This window comes from Gymnodraco acuticeps, unplaced genomic scaffold, assembly GCF_902827175.1.
Source record: "Gymnodraco acuticeps unplaced genomic scaffold, fGymAcu1.1, whole genome shotgun sequence".
Lineage (NCBI taxonomy): Eukaryota > Metazoa > Chordata > Actinopteri > Perciformes > Bathydraconidae > Gymnodraco > Gymnodraco acuticeps.
The window spans coordinates 3,786,130-3,798,956 of NW_022990023.1; the positions used below are offsets into that span (position 1 = coordinate 3,786,130).

The 12,827-nt window shown below is 42.2% G+C and overlaps 1 protein-coding gene across 13 annotated transcripts in view; it reads left to right on the forward strand.

Moving 5' to 3' along the window:
• The window catches only part of si:ch73-103b11.2 (myosin phosphatase Rho-interacting protein), a 55,388-nt gene that overhangs the window by 28,770 nt on the left and 13,791 nt on the right, over positions 1–12,827 (forward strand). For 6 of the 13 annotated variants that reach the window (XR_004568764.1, XM_034214702.1, XM_034214704.1 and 3 more), the window contains exons 6-17: positions 547–600; positions 1,455–1,677; positions 2,433–2,991; positions 5,277–5,418; positions 5,496–5,612; positions 6,815–6,871; positions 6,964–7,032; positions 7,125–7,214; positions 9,977–10,086; positions 10,240–10,278; positions 11,475–12,255; positions 12,348–12,464. Coding sequence is in view for 12 of the 13 variants with exons in the window: in XM_034214702.1 (XP_034070593.1) it covers positions 547–600; positions 1,455–1,677; positions 2,433–2,991; positions 5,277–5,418; positions 5,496–5,612; positions 6,815–6,871; positions 6,964–7,032; positions 7,125–7,214; positions 9,977–10,086; positions 10,240–10,278; positions 11,475–12,255; positions 12,348–12,464 (2,358 nt within the window). In the remaining variant the exon portion in view is untranslated. The remainder of the gene's footprint in view (positions 1–546; positions 601–1,454; positions 1,678–2,432; positions 2,992–5,276; positions 5,419–5,495; positions 5,613–6,814; positions 6,872–6,963; positions 7,033–7,124; positions 7,215–9,976; positions 10,087–10,239; positions 10,279–11,474; positions 12,256–12,347; positions 12,465–12,827) is intronic. The other 7 variants (XM_034214711.1, XM_034214712.1, XM_034214713.1 and 4 more) reach the window with 4 other exon arrangements.

Here is a 12,827-nt window from a genome sequence, read left to right on the forward strand (position 1 = left end):
AATAACACTCAAGCAGTCAAGGCCAAGTGACACAATTAGGGCTGCTAGTGTGATTATGCCATTACTGCTTGTCTTTTTCAGTTTCTATCATCGTCTCAGGGGTTGTTTGGGGGTGGAAATGTGATATAGCGTGTCACGGATAAATACCCACAGTTTACTTACGGCTCACATTTCTGCATAAGAGCTTTCCTCCCACTGAAGTTACTAGAGACAAATGCTAGGTGTAAATACTAGCAAAGAAAATGTTTACCTACTGGGTCGTGCCCCTAAATTGAAGCACCTGACCTTTCAAACAAATTCCATGATGGGAAACATACTATTGTAACTGAAAGGAGTTTTTACTTTCTTGTGTTACTCTCAATAAACACATGTGTTTTTATCTCTTAAATATGTATGAATTTGGCCCTAAACCACAATAAAACGAAACGCCATCGTCCAAATAATACAAAAACTATAAAATAATAGAGAAGTATTGTTGGCTGTTCTTGGATTGATAATAAATCAGCAGGACGTAGCATTAACATCAAAGGCTTTTGTGATTGGCAGGGTGGAAGAAATGCAAGCCAGTGTTTTTCCTCTGAAGACATGAATGGACACCCAGTGAGTTCAGCTCGGCCGAACATTTTAGCTTCATTCTTTTGAATCCCCGAATACATTTTTACTTTTATAATCACTATCAATCCAGGTGAAGGAAAGGCTTTTATGATTCTCTCGCCAATACTGAACGGGTGATTCTCGTTACAACGGCATGTTTATGGTGATTTTAAGTAGGCTATGTTTGAGGGCCGCTTTTCTTTGGAAATCTTGCTTTCTCTTGTTGTAAATTCTGATTCCAAAAAGGGCCTCTTTTTTTGTACAAGCTTTGAAATTAACAATAATTGAGGCAATGAAATCTTATTAAATCAAATCTGCATCGACAGAAATTCTCCAATAATACTGATGTGTTTGCCAGAATTAATCCATTTTCTTTGTTAAGCTGTCAATCACTTTTTATCTCCACATATCTTCCTTCTCGCTCCAGAGCATTTGTTATTGTTACCTATAATTACATTTGTATTGTAATGACACTTTGATATTGGTTACAAAAGGAGAAATAAATGGAAAAAGTGTGGGGATAGGAGGTAACTGGGCTTTGCAGATCACTTATAATAACTAATAAGTGACATTAACTGCTTTAATGATACAGTAGTGTCTGAATTGGCTCAATATTGGACCCTAGTGCACTTCAGATGAAGCATTAAATTGAGCTGATGTCCAAATATTTTTTTTAAATTAAGCCTTGATTTAAAGAAAATATATTTGCTTTGAGTTTTCGCATTTACTTTCCAGTGTTTAATTTCTCTTCAATCCTTTTCCTTCCTCGTATTCCTTTTCCGTAGTCTATCTGTAACCTTGCCTCCCATCATGTAATTTCCTCTTCCCTCCCCCTCCTCCCCTCCCAAACCCTCACCCAGGAGCCCGGCCCTGCCAAGGTGACGGTAACAAGCAGCGGGGGGGGCAGCATCCCCTGCCTGCCCAGCAGCATCGCCGGCGCTGTGAGGGTCCCGATGAGCCGCACCACTCTGTGGCAGGAGGAGAGCCGCTGGAGCCGCGCCTCCATCCCCTGCAGCCGCAGCGCCTCCTGCCTCAGCCAGCTGGGCCAGAGCCAACCGGAGTCCAGTGTCAATACTCAGGACGGTGAGGGCAACGATGACAAATTCCTCAACATCCTGCACCTATGCTTCAGTTATAGTTTCACTTACATAATGAAAAACAGGTCAACAAAAAGGAGGTTTGAAAATGTGCTGGTCACGACTAACATAAAGACATTGGCACATACTGTATCTCTTTTAGTTACCAGCTCAGCATGATGTAAAAGCTGCAGACCTGGGCTTTAAGGGACAGTTCAACCCAAAATGATCGCCTAAATAACCTTTATTAAAACTTTACATCAATTGTTCTTCAAAAATACATAACCTTATTAAGCAAAAAAGATCCACAGACCTTGTTGTGAGCTGTTTCATGTAGGTATTGTACATAAAACAACTCGAAGCAAGGTCCGTGGAGTATGTTAAGTAGCTGGTCAGGATTGCTGAAGAGAGACTTTGCTGTTGAGTTTTTCAAATGTATTTTTAAGGAGCTCTGAGCACCACAAAAAGTGCCATCTTGTTCCATAATATTAGAGAAAAAGCAGACATCTCTGTAGTATTTATCTCCAACACTTGGCAATTTACGCCAAACAAATGTAGATTAATAAAAGACACAAAAGGTCAGAGGGAAAACTTGACCATCAGCCTTTTCTTTTTCGATCTTTATTGTTTTGGGAAAAAAGTGACATGCCTTACTCTTTTGCAGTATACAACAGATATATTTTAAAGCATGAACACATTTTGACACCATATATGTGTCTGTTCTGGGTGATCCATATCAGTTGAACTGTGTCTTTACTTCAGATACCGGATCCATGAGCACTGGACGCAAGGTACGAGTGGAGAGCGGTTACTTCTCCCTGGAGAAGACCAAGTCGGAGCCCTCCCCTCAGTTTGCCCTGTCCCCACAGTCTGTGCAGCCGCCCCAGCACCTGCCGCTGTCCTCTTCAGCCTCGTCCTCCTCTTTAGGAGCTCTCAGTCCCAGGTACATCTCAGAGTCAGACTCCCTAACATCCCCTTATCCTCCCTCCCAAGATCCTCTCCCTTCTCCAGGTGCGCTTGTTTCCCCCAGCTACTCCACCATCAGCTCCTCCCAGAGCTCGCTGGACTCTGAGCCCAGCGGGAGTATACCCACCTGGGAGGGACGCTGTGGTGGTGGAGGCAGCACCGGGAGTGTGGGTGGTGGAGGAGGCAGAGTGGGGCGGCCTGGCAGGGAGTACACTGCGCTGTCTGATGTGCCTCGAGCTCGCAGAATGAGCTACCGTGAAGCTTTCCGCTCAGAGAAAAAGCGACAAGAGCTGAGGGCACGGACACGGAGTCCCGGCAGAGAGGAGGTGGCTCGGCTGTTTGGGCAGGAGCGCAGGTAAGAGGGATCAGTGTCATGCTCTGCACAATCAATAAGTTGCATTTAGCATGGAAAACATATATGCAGATTCATTTGTGATAAAAATGGCAGCGAATCATGATTAGTAATCATTAATGAGCCACTGGTTGCCTTAAAGGTCTCCTATTATACTGTTTTTCATCAATATATTATAGGTCTCAGATATATACAAAACATGTCTCTGAAGTATTTGGCTGAAATACCAAACAGATCATTGCAGCATTACCCATAATCCCCCTCTGTTTCAGCCCTGTTTCAAAAGTGCTGATTCTCTGTCTGTTACTTTAGATCAGGGGTGTCAAACTCAAATACACAGTGGGCCAAAATTAAAAAAATCGGTACTCGTCGAGAGCCGGACTGGTTCAATGTTTATTGCAAAACATATTGAAATAAACGTATTGCACATATTAAACCTGGAACTAACAAAGCTTAAATTATTGCCTATAAAAACAACATTAAATAATCAGTTGCATTCATTTCTTATGGCTCTATCTGCAGCTTTTCCGGAGTCATTTCTTATGATTACATTTTTCCACAGGCCAACAACAGCTTCAAAAAAAACAATTCCCCTCAAAGAAAAAACCAAACATGCCCTGTTGTTGTGAGAAAAAAAAGTGCAGAAGGAAACATCCATTAAACTCAGCTTGCTGCTCGGTGATGCTAGTTCAAGCCAGATACTTGGCATCTCATCTTGGGTGCAAGTTCATCAACGTTTGGGCTCAGGCTCTGAGCTGAGGAAACCCTCAGGATTGAGTGAAGGTGTGCGTGCAATGTACCGGCGGGCCAGATCTAATAGTAATTAGAAATTATCCTGCGGGCCGAAATGAAATCCACCAAGGGCCTGATTTGGCCCCCGGGCCTTGAGTTTGACACATGTGCTTTAGATGAAAATAAGGAGCCCCTCCCCACGCCCCTCTGAGAGATATTTGGTTAAAAATAACACAATGGTGCTCTAGGAGGAGGTTCAGGTGATAAGGTGGGCGGGGTTACCTTTGTTGGTGATTGGCTAATGGTTACAAAACCCCCAAAAAACCTTATGACATCATAAAGTGGCCAAAATCTGATCAGCTCATTTTCAGACTGGATTTTATATAAATGGATCAGGACAAAAAGAGAGCAAATCTTTTTTTCTGAAACTTTCAGAGGGGACACATGTTGATGTATAAAAGACATGGAGAAGTGGATTTTGCATAATAGGTGACCTTTAAAACATCTAGATAGCATTTAATTTATAATCTGAATCTCATGCATTCAGCGTTTCAGTTTTTAGCACCACCCTGTGGCTGCTGTCCTTGAGACTTTCTTATATCTTGAGCATCTTTTGCTATCTCTGCTTCAACTAGCTTAACAGTGGTTTTCCATTAATGATTTAGGGATGCATATGCATGTTTTATTTTATTTTCTATTGATCTTTTACCTTCTGCTCTTGCTACTTTCCTAGTTTCTTTTGTCGTTTCAATCTTTTCCAGGAGGCTACTGAACTGAGCTTCTCAGAGCAAATGCTCAACCAACCCCTCCACCCCTGTCCCACAGCTGTTCCCTGCTGGTCACCGCTGATTCCTGCTTTCTATCATTTCATCTCTGCACTGCCTGGGAGCACACACACACTGTTTATATATATGATTTATGTATACTGTACACAAGCATACTGGTGGTTGGTACTGCAGGTTTACATACAGTCTGATCTTTATCTTTCTGGTGCACACACACACACTCAACATACATAATAACACGTGCAGAGTCTTAAGGTAACACCGACTTTGTGGCCACTGCTTCTACTTCTGCAATTTGTTTAATCTACCATCCTAGTCATTTTCCCTTTTTTAATCTCATCATATAACACCTAATCTTTATTCATTTATGTATTTCTGGATTGTTCTCTTTTGGAATGTTATCTCTACATTGCACATTGTAATATATGAAGGGGACTTTGAGTCTAAAATGATGTCCAAACTTCCTACGTGTTGTATCTACCTGTTTGGCAGTAATGGCTGCATTTCATTCTGCACAATTAACAAAAAATGATCAATTGCGGAGATTGTTTTTGACTCAAATTAACTTTTTTATCATGCTTATGGTCTTGATCTTATGCTGATTCTGCCACCATTTGGCTGTGGTTTTTACGAACTGTTATTTTTTTATGCTGCACTATGTAATGATATTTCACTTATTGCCCGACAATACTTTTATGTTGAGTAAGATTTTGTTTACTGTTGTGTTTTGAGTAAGTCTTTGTAACAATATGGTCCTTTTGTGTTTCTTAGACGTTCTCAAGTCATTGGCCGATTCGAGGAAGGTCAGTCTGAAGAGCACATGGACACAAGCGGCTCCAATGATCCCTCGGCTAACCCCACGCTAATCCAGAGACAAGGGCGCAGCGAGAGGCGCTATCTGGCTAGTAAACATGTATGCATTTCTCTTTTTAAAATAATTTGGTGAATGGTGAGTGCTTCTCATTTCTAATACACATTTTATCTTTAAAGGACCTGTCCCTGGATGCAGGAAAGGACCGTTCAGTCCCTGATGTGTCCAGCTCCACTTTTGCTAACTTAAGAAGAGCCAAGTCCCTGGACCGCAGAGTCACCGAGTCCTCCATGACTGTAAGTACTGATCACACATCTCAAATGTCAACAAGGGGACTACGAAATCATGTCAGGGTCCCCTTAAAGTGCTTTGTGATTTAAAGTTTGGGATGCACAGATACCTTCCCAATGGAAACTGCCAATCAGAAGTGCTGCAGCAAAGATTGAACCCATAATACGAAGCTTTTTTTGGTTGTTTTCTCTGCATCTGCACTGCTTAATCGTATTTTATTGACATGGTCCGTGTAGTTACTTGAAACTTGAAGTATCCATATCCTCAAACATCGTCCATGTCCGCATACATAATATTATATTAGCAAAGTCTTCCCTAGTGAGATTAAAAAAAAACTAAAGTTGCCTAAGGTTGCTCTGGTATCTTCTTGACGTCTGACTCACAGTCTGACACACTGATCCTAGGTCTGCTCAGTGCTGCAGGGGTGATCCAGTCAGTGTGTGGTCGAGCTGCAGCTGCCCGAACCCCCGCCCACTCAAACACACACACATTCATGTACACACCACGGTCGCACACACTATTGATAATTATAAATAGCCGACACAGAGGCAGCCTCAGTCGTGTGTATGTCCCCGGGACAGAAGGAAAGACACAGATTGTCAACATATGCAGTGAAGGCAGTTAGCCATCAGAATGACTCTCTGCCAGGCTGTGACTCCACACCTGATGAAGCTCAGCAAAAACAAGGTACTGTTGAGTGAGCAGAGGCCAGGCTTTTGGACCAGTGATTTGACTTTAGAGTCTATAAACAGACTTGAGCTTGGTTTCAATGTGCAGCAGTTTGTGTTTCACAGGGAAAGTCCAGCTCCCGCCAGTCGGTCTTTTTAGCTGGAGCCACGTATCTGCACTTTTTCTTCTTTAGGCTGAGGTGGTGACCTATGTGTAAACAAATGCATATAATTGCAGTGGTGCATATGGAGATGTTGGTTATGTATTCTAGTTACATCAGTGATAAAAGCTCTTAGTAAGGACTTTAAATATAGTGACACTCGTTATACTCTGTGTATAATGACAATAAAAGGCTTTAACTTAAATGTGCAAAAATGCTTAAGCAAAATATACTTTATTTCAATCCTTTTTGTATCAATGTGGTTGATATTTAATCAAAGATGGCTTCTAAGTGGTGGCTGAATTTCCTTTTACTTTCAATGAGTTCATGTAGTAGCATCACATAATATCACATCACTCTATTCTGTCTTCATTGCAGCCAGATCTGCTGAACTTCAAAAAAGGATGGATGACAAAGCTGTACGAAGATGGGATGGTATTTTACTTTTATTTGAGGGATTGAATTACATTGGCTTCTACTGGATAAACCATATACTCATCCAATTTATGTTGTCTTTTCCCCTTTAGTGGAAGAAACACTGGTTTGTCCTGACTGATCAGAATTTGCGATACTACAAGGACTCAATAGCCGAGGAGGTAAAACACATTTTCCAGAGACTGTGTGCTTTTATTTTTGAATAAATATGCAAATAAAAAGGCTTTTTGTTGTAATTTGTCTTTTTCCCTAGGCTTCATTAATGGATGGTGAGATCGACCTCTCCACTTGTTATGATGTCAAAGAGTTCCCGGTCCAGAGGAACTACGGCTTCCAAATCCTGGTGAGTTTTGATTCTTCACGTCATCTTGTGCCGGGACATCTCTGTCACGTCATCTCTGCTGTCTCCAGCCAGTCTATTAACAGCCATTTGACAACATGTGAGGCATATGTAGGTATCATGTTTGGTCTTTCCGAAACGATTATTTGTCTTGCTTGACGGATGCCACTTGACTTGTCATCTCTGCGAGAGGCTGACATCATTGCGGTCTAAATCCACATCCTTCACAATATTTTTACCTTCCTCTTGCATTCAAGTCAAAGTCAACTTCAATGTCAATCTTACTCAGTTTGTGTTTACAGACAGAGAGATCGAAATGACGTTTCCAACAATCCCGAATGTAAAATTATACAGTACACAGATATGTATAAAATATGTATATCCTATATACACAATCAACAGACACATTTACACATGCACACATTAAGATAAAAAAAAAACACAATATATACAAATACAAATAACAGTCACTTCAATATCAATATCTTTGGTGCAAGATTGTCCATAAAATGTGCATTTGCTGCAGATTGTCCATAGCAGCATAAAATAAAGTGTCAATTGTGCTGGATTTGAGTGTGTGTGTGTGTGTGTGGGGAGTTACGGCCCGTCCACACAGCGGCTTTGGAAAAAGCTTGCCGGCGGGCGTGTCTGAAGCTCGACCAACAACCAATCACATGAATCTCCCGCCCCTGACACACAAGCAACGGTTTGATTAGCTAGAGCTTGTACTGGCATACGATTTGATTGGCTGACGCTTCCGTCGAAGCTTCAGAAGCTTCAAAAGTTGAACATTGCTCAACTTTTGCAGCCTGAAACGCCAGGAAAGCTCCGCTCTGCTTCCCACAATGCAGTTTGGTGAAAAGTGACGTCACCCCATTCAAAGTGAATGGGCAGAAGCGTTGGAAGAAGCTTCCAAAGCCGCTGTGTGGACGGGCCGTTATAGTCCAGTGGGGGCAGGGGAGAGAGGGGAGGGGAGGAGGGGGAGAGAGGGGAGGGGGGGAGAGAGTTCAGCCTCCTGACAGCCTGGTGTAAAAAACTGTTCTTTAGTCTGGTTGTGCTCGACCTCAGGCTGCGGGACCTCCTCGTTGTCCACATTTATTCAACAACACTCACGCTTTAAAAACAGTTTGGTAATTTCACTCTGAAGTGTAATTGCACAACTGTTGTGCAGTTCTGAGGATGCTGCTGTGAATCCTAGGACAGAACACTTTCGTCATATAATCGTTTCACCATGCCATTAAACATTTTTAGCACTTGTTGCTGGCAAAATACTAACCAGACGCATATAGTTGCAATGCAGTTGAATCGTTATCCATTTGATGTCAGTGTGGGTTTTGTTCCTGCTACATATAGATTCAAACTGTATCAGATAGAGAAACAGAGAGCTGCAAGGTCACTTATTTTGTTTACTTTTGCTTGAAGCAGCTTTCCCAGCTATTTTTCTCTGGGGGAATTCCGAAATAGAAAAGTGGAAGGGATCGTTGTCTCTTTGGCTGAGAACAACATGGGTTTGGTGACGAGAAATGAATAACCTCAGTATTTATGTCCACTGCCTCTGCTGCACGGTCAGACTGGAAGAGGCTGTTGTTCTGTCATTACCGTTAAAGCAGTGAAATAAAGTACCCTGTTTCTCAAACCCCATTATTGTGTCCTTAGAAGCTTTAATGAATATAATGAAATCACTTAACTTCCACTAGAGGTCCTGTACATGTATTACATACAAAGTCATGCTGAAAAACTAAAGCCATTAAGCAAAGGATTCCTCAGTTTAAATGAATATTTCCTCATCCATTTTCTAAATGTGGATATCCTTTGCTTAATGGCACAGGGAAACAACTATGTGTAATTGTACTGTATGTAACAGTGTTTTATTTGCCTCAGCTCATTTTTTTTATTCTAGAGACTATTAACATGATATGGTATTATTAGAAAACCCCAAAACTAAAGGTTGCCCATAAATGATTACAATGTCAGTCACTGTAATAGATAAGCAGCAGTTTTGTATAAAGCAGTTTCCCACACGTCCTAAACTGCCCAGAAGTGTCCTTAATTTATGACAAAGCAACAGCTCTGCAGGGTAGGGTGCACTGTGTCTTTAGTGCAATATGTGGGCCTCTTTCGGACTTTCAAAACTCTATTTGTTACAATTACTTTGAAGAAAGGGAGCGGCAAACATACATGACATAATCAAAACGTCCCGTTTTACTTCTGTCGCTAGTCTAGATGGTGTAGTGATAGAGTAGAAAAACATGCTTTTCTTAGCTTTCTGTCAGTGTGATGTTCTGCTTTAAGCTTCATAAACATGAGCTCAGTGTAGTCTAACAGCACAACAATGTAGAGTAAAAGAGAAGTGAGGCCAGTGTTTTTGTTCTCTTTTGCAGTTTTCTTGCCATTTGTTAAACTGTTAAAAAGAACTGAGCTATGAGCAGGGAACCTGAGTTCGGAGAACCAAGAGAGAACGTAGAGGTTTAGATGTACTCCTTAGAGTAGGAAGTGTTCTGCATGAGAGCTGCTTTTTAAAAAATCATCCTTCGTAAGAAGCTACTGAACGTCATCTAATGCAGTAATTATAATTTGTCTACCCACCAGTAGCAACAAATGAGTCTAGCCCCTGAAACAAAAAAAGCCTTACATCGTCTAGGCAACGCCACATTTCTTCTATTTGAGGCTTGTGCAAAAACAAGGGCTTCGTTTCAAAGGTATTTTAATCGGCGTGTTGTCACTTCCCTGTCACTCATGTAAATGAAATGCCTTTCTGTTTTCAGTGTAAGGAGGGAGCGTGCACCCTGTCTGCCATGACCTCTGGAATCCGTCGCAACTGGATTCAGGCCATCATGACGAATGTGCGGCCCACTATTGCCCCTGATGTCACTCGGTAATACCCAAAGAGGATTAACCCTTAAACCACTGGGAGATAAAACTACTGCTTTTTCTCACTCATTTTATTTAAAACCCTCTCTCCTCCTCACCCTCTCTTTCCCTTCTCTCTCCTCCCCCCCTTCAACCGGTATTTCCAACCTGCTTCCAGGAAAAACATCTCACTGAAACTGTCCGTTCTGAAGCCCAGGTTGGAGTGCTTGTGTGTTGAATATCTCCCCCTCCTCGAACAGTGATGTAATTGCTCGGCAATGTCAGTCCCAGCGTGTTTGTCGTCCCGCCCTATGTCATGTGATTGTTGAGTAACGTCTCCTTGTCAGTCGTGCCACTGTAGAGACACACACTTCAATCACATCAACATACAAGAATAACCTACCTGACCTTCTGTTGATCAACAGCAGAGCGTTTGATAATCCTTGTAGTGTGACGGTCCACTCGGTATCTTTGGAAGATTATCACAAAACGACAACAATATAGAGGAGATAGAAAAGGCCTTTAGTGAATAGGGAGAAGAGGGTCTATTTTTTTCTTGTAATTGCTCAAAAACTGTTCTCCTGAGGATATGTTTGTGTCTACCTAAGCATTTATGTTTGTGCTTTCAAAAGCCATGTATTGCTTTTCAGACGGCTCGTCACAAGACACTGAATACACACTATGACCCGCTTTCACAGATTTAAACATTCTGCCAGTGTATCTTAGGCAACTCTCTCCAAGCGGAGAATGTGTGTTATTTTTGGTATTTTTGCAAAGACGCCTCGGAGACACCTCTTTCTCATTCTTGAGCCCTGTCCCTTCTCATTTTCCCCTTACTCATACCTCCCTGACACCTCCACACACAACGTGGCAAAAATAGATTATTCCGTCAGGTCACTTTGCCCCTCAACACCACCAAGTGCCCATCAACACATTCTTAACATTAAGCCACTACTGTATACAAATAGCATTAGCATAGCAGCTAAAGGCGACGTCTGCCATCAGGCTTACCCCAGATCATGACTGTTAAAACCGAAGCTGCTTTCAGTCTGTTGCAGAGTGCCATATAAGCATTTTGTTGTTAATGGTTTGACTTTGAGGCATTTTACTGATTACCATGCTTTTAATGCACAATTTAATGATTACATTACATTACATTACATTGCATTTAGCTGACGCTTTTATCCAAAGCGACTTACAATAAGTACATTCGACCAGGAAGACACAACCTTGAAGAAAACAGAATCATATAATATAATCATAATGATGCTGCTCTGCAACGAATATATGCATTTTTGTCTGTCCGGCAAAGCTTTATATAAGTGTATTGGAGCTTGAGCTGATATATGTGTAAAATTCCTCATCTTTTTCTGGTAACATCCTCTTACGTATATTTTTCCTTTGTTCATACAGATCCCTCCCTGAAGAGAAGGCAAAAGCCAACGTGATGTTAGAGCCGTGTCCACAGTCCTCACCTGAGCTGAGCACAAGTCCTGAAGCCCCAAAGTCCTTCGTCCACACACAGACATCTGGAAGCAACGCCTCTGGCCCTCTCTCCGAGCAACGTAAAAGCCGAGTCCGTGAGCGCAGACGAGAGGGTCGCTCCAAGACTTTTGACTGGTCCGAGTTTAAAATGGAGCAGACAGAAAAGCGAGCAAAGGAGCGAGCGGATACAGTGGACCTCACTTCATCTTTCTCTACAACGTCCTCATTTTGCTCTACCTCCTCTTCGCCTTCCTCATTAGCGTCCTCTCCTATCTCTACCTCCTCCCTCCAAACCTCCTCTCTGTCAGGTGCTCACCCACCTTCTATGACCCCAGAAGCAGAAAAGGAGAGTGTTAGGAGGGGCGTCCTCCCACATGGCACAACCAGTGCCCCGCACATGCCAAATACTGTTACCGTCACTATGACTTCCACGCTTAACACGACATCACCAGTACCGCCATCGATACCTGAATGCCATGAGCAAGGAAAGATGGAAGTAGACCACCCAGCAGCGATGCATCCTGCTAGTGAAGATAAGAAGAAAAATAAAAACCCGGATGTCCATCAAGAGATCGAGCAGCGGTGGCATCAGGTGGAGACGACGCCGTTAAGAGAAGAGAAGCAAGTTGCCATCAACACAGCTTCAGGAAACTCTAGTAACTCTGACAGATTGCCGGCTGATGAGCTTGCTGTGCTGCTAGACAAAGAGGTGCGTTTCTTCACTATGGTCATATTTACATCTTAATGGTATTGGAGCATCTTGTCATTCATTGTTTCTTCAATTTCTTTCTTTTTGCCCAGTTGGGAGAGAAGCAGCAGGAGCTGGACCGACTGCAGAAGCAAAACAATGTTTTAAAAGAGCACCTGGAGGATGCACTTGGGAGGGAACACAGTGCCAGACAGGGCTATGTGCTGCAGGTACTACACTCACCATCCATACTGCAGGATCAGTATTGGTTTATCGACAACATGTACAAATAGCATTCCAACATTTATTAAGAGAAATCAATCCTGAGTCAAACGTGGCACAGTAAAAGTTTGAACCTGTATAGATTATATTTTTGTTATAAGGTATACTAGCTCATGATATATCAGATGTATTATGTATGGCTACTGTAACTTATATAATATTCTACTAACAGGTGTGGGTGCTTTTATCTCTGAAACTGATACGCATGGTTGAGGTGTTCTTAGCATGAGTTTTCATTAACTGTCTTTTACGGAGTTTCACATCTCCTGGGAAATAATTGATTTGATCCGATATGCTTGAGGTAAGAAACT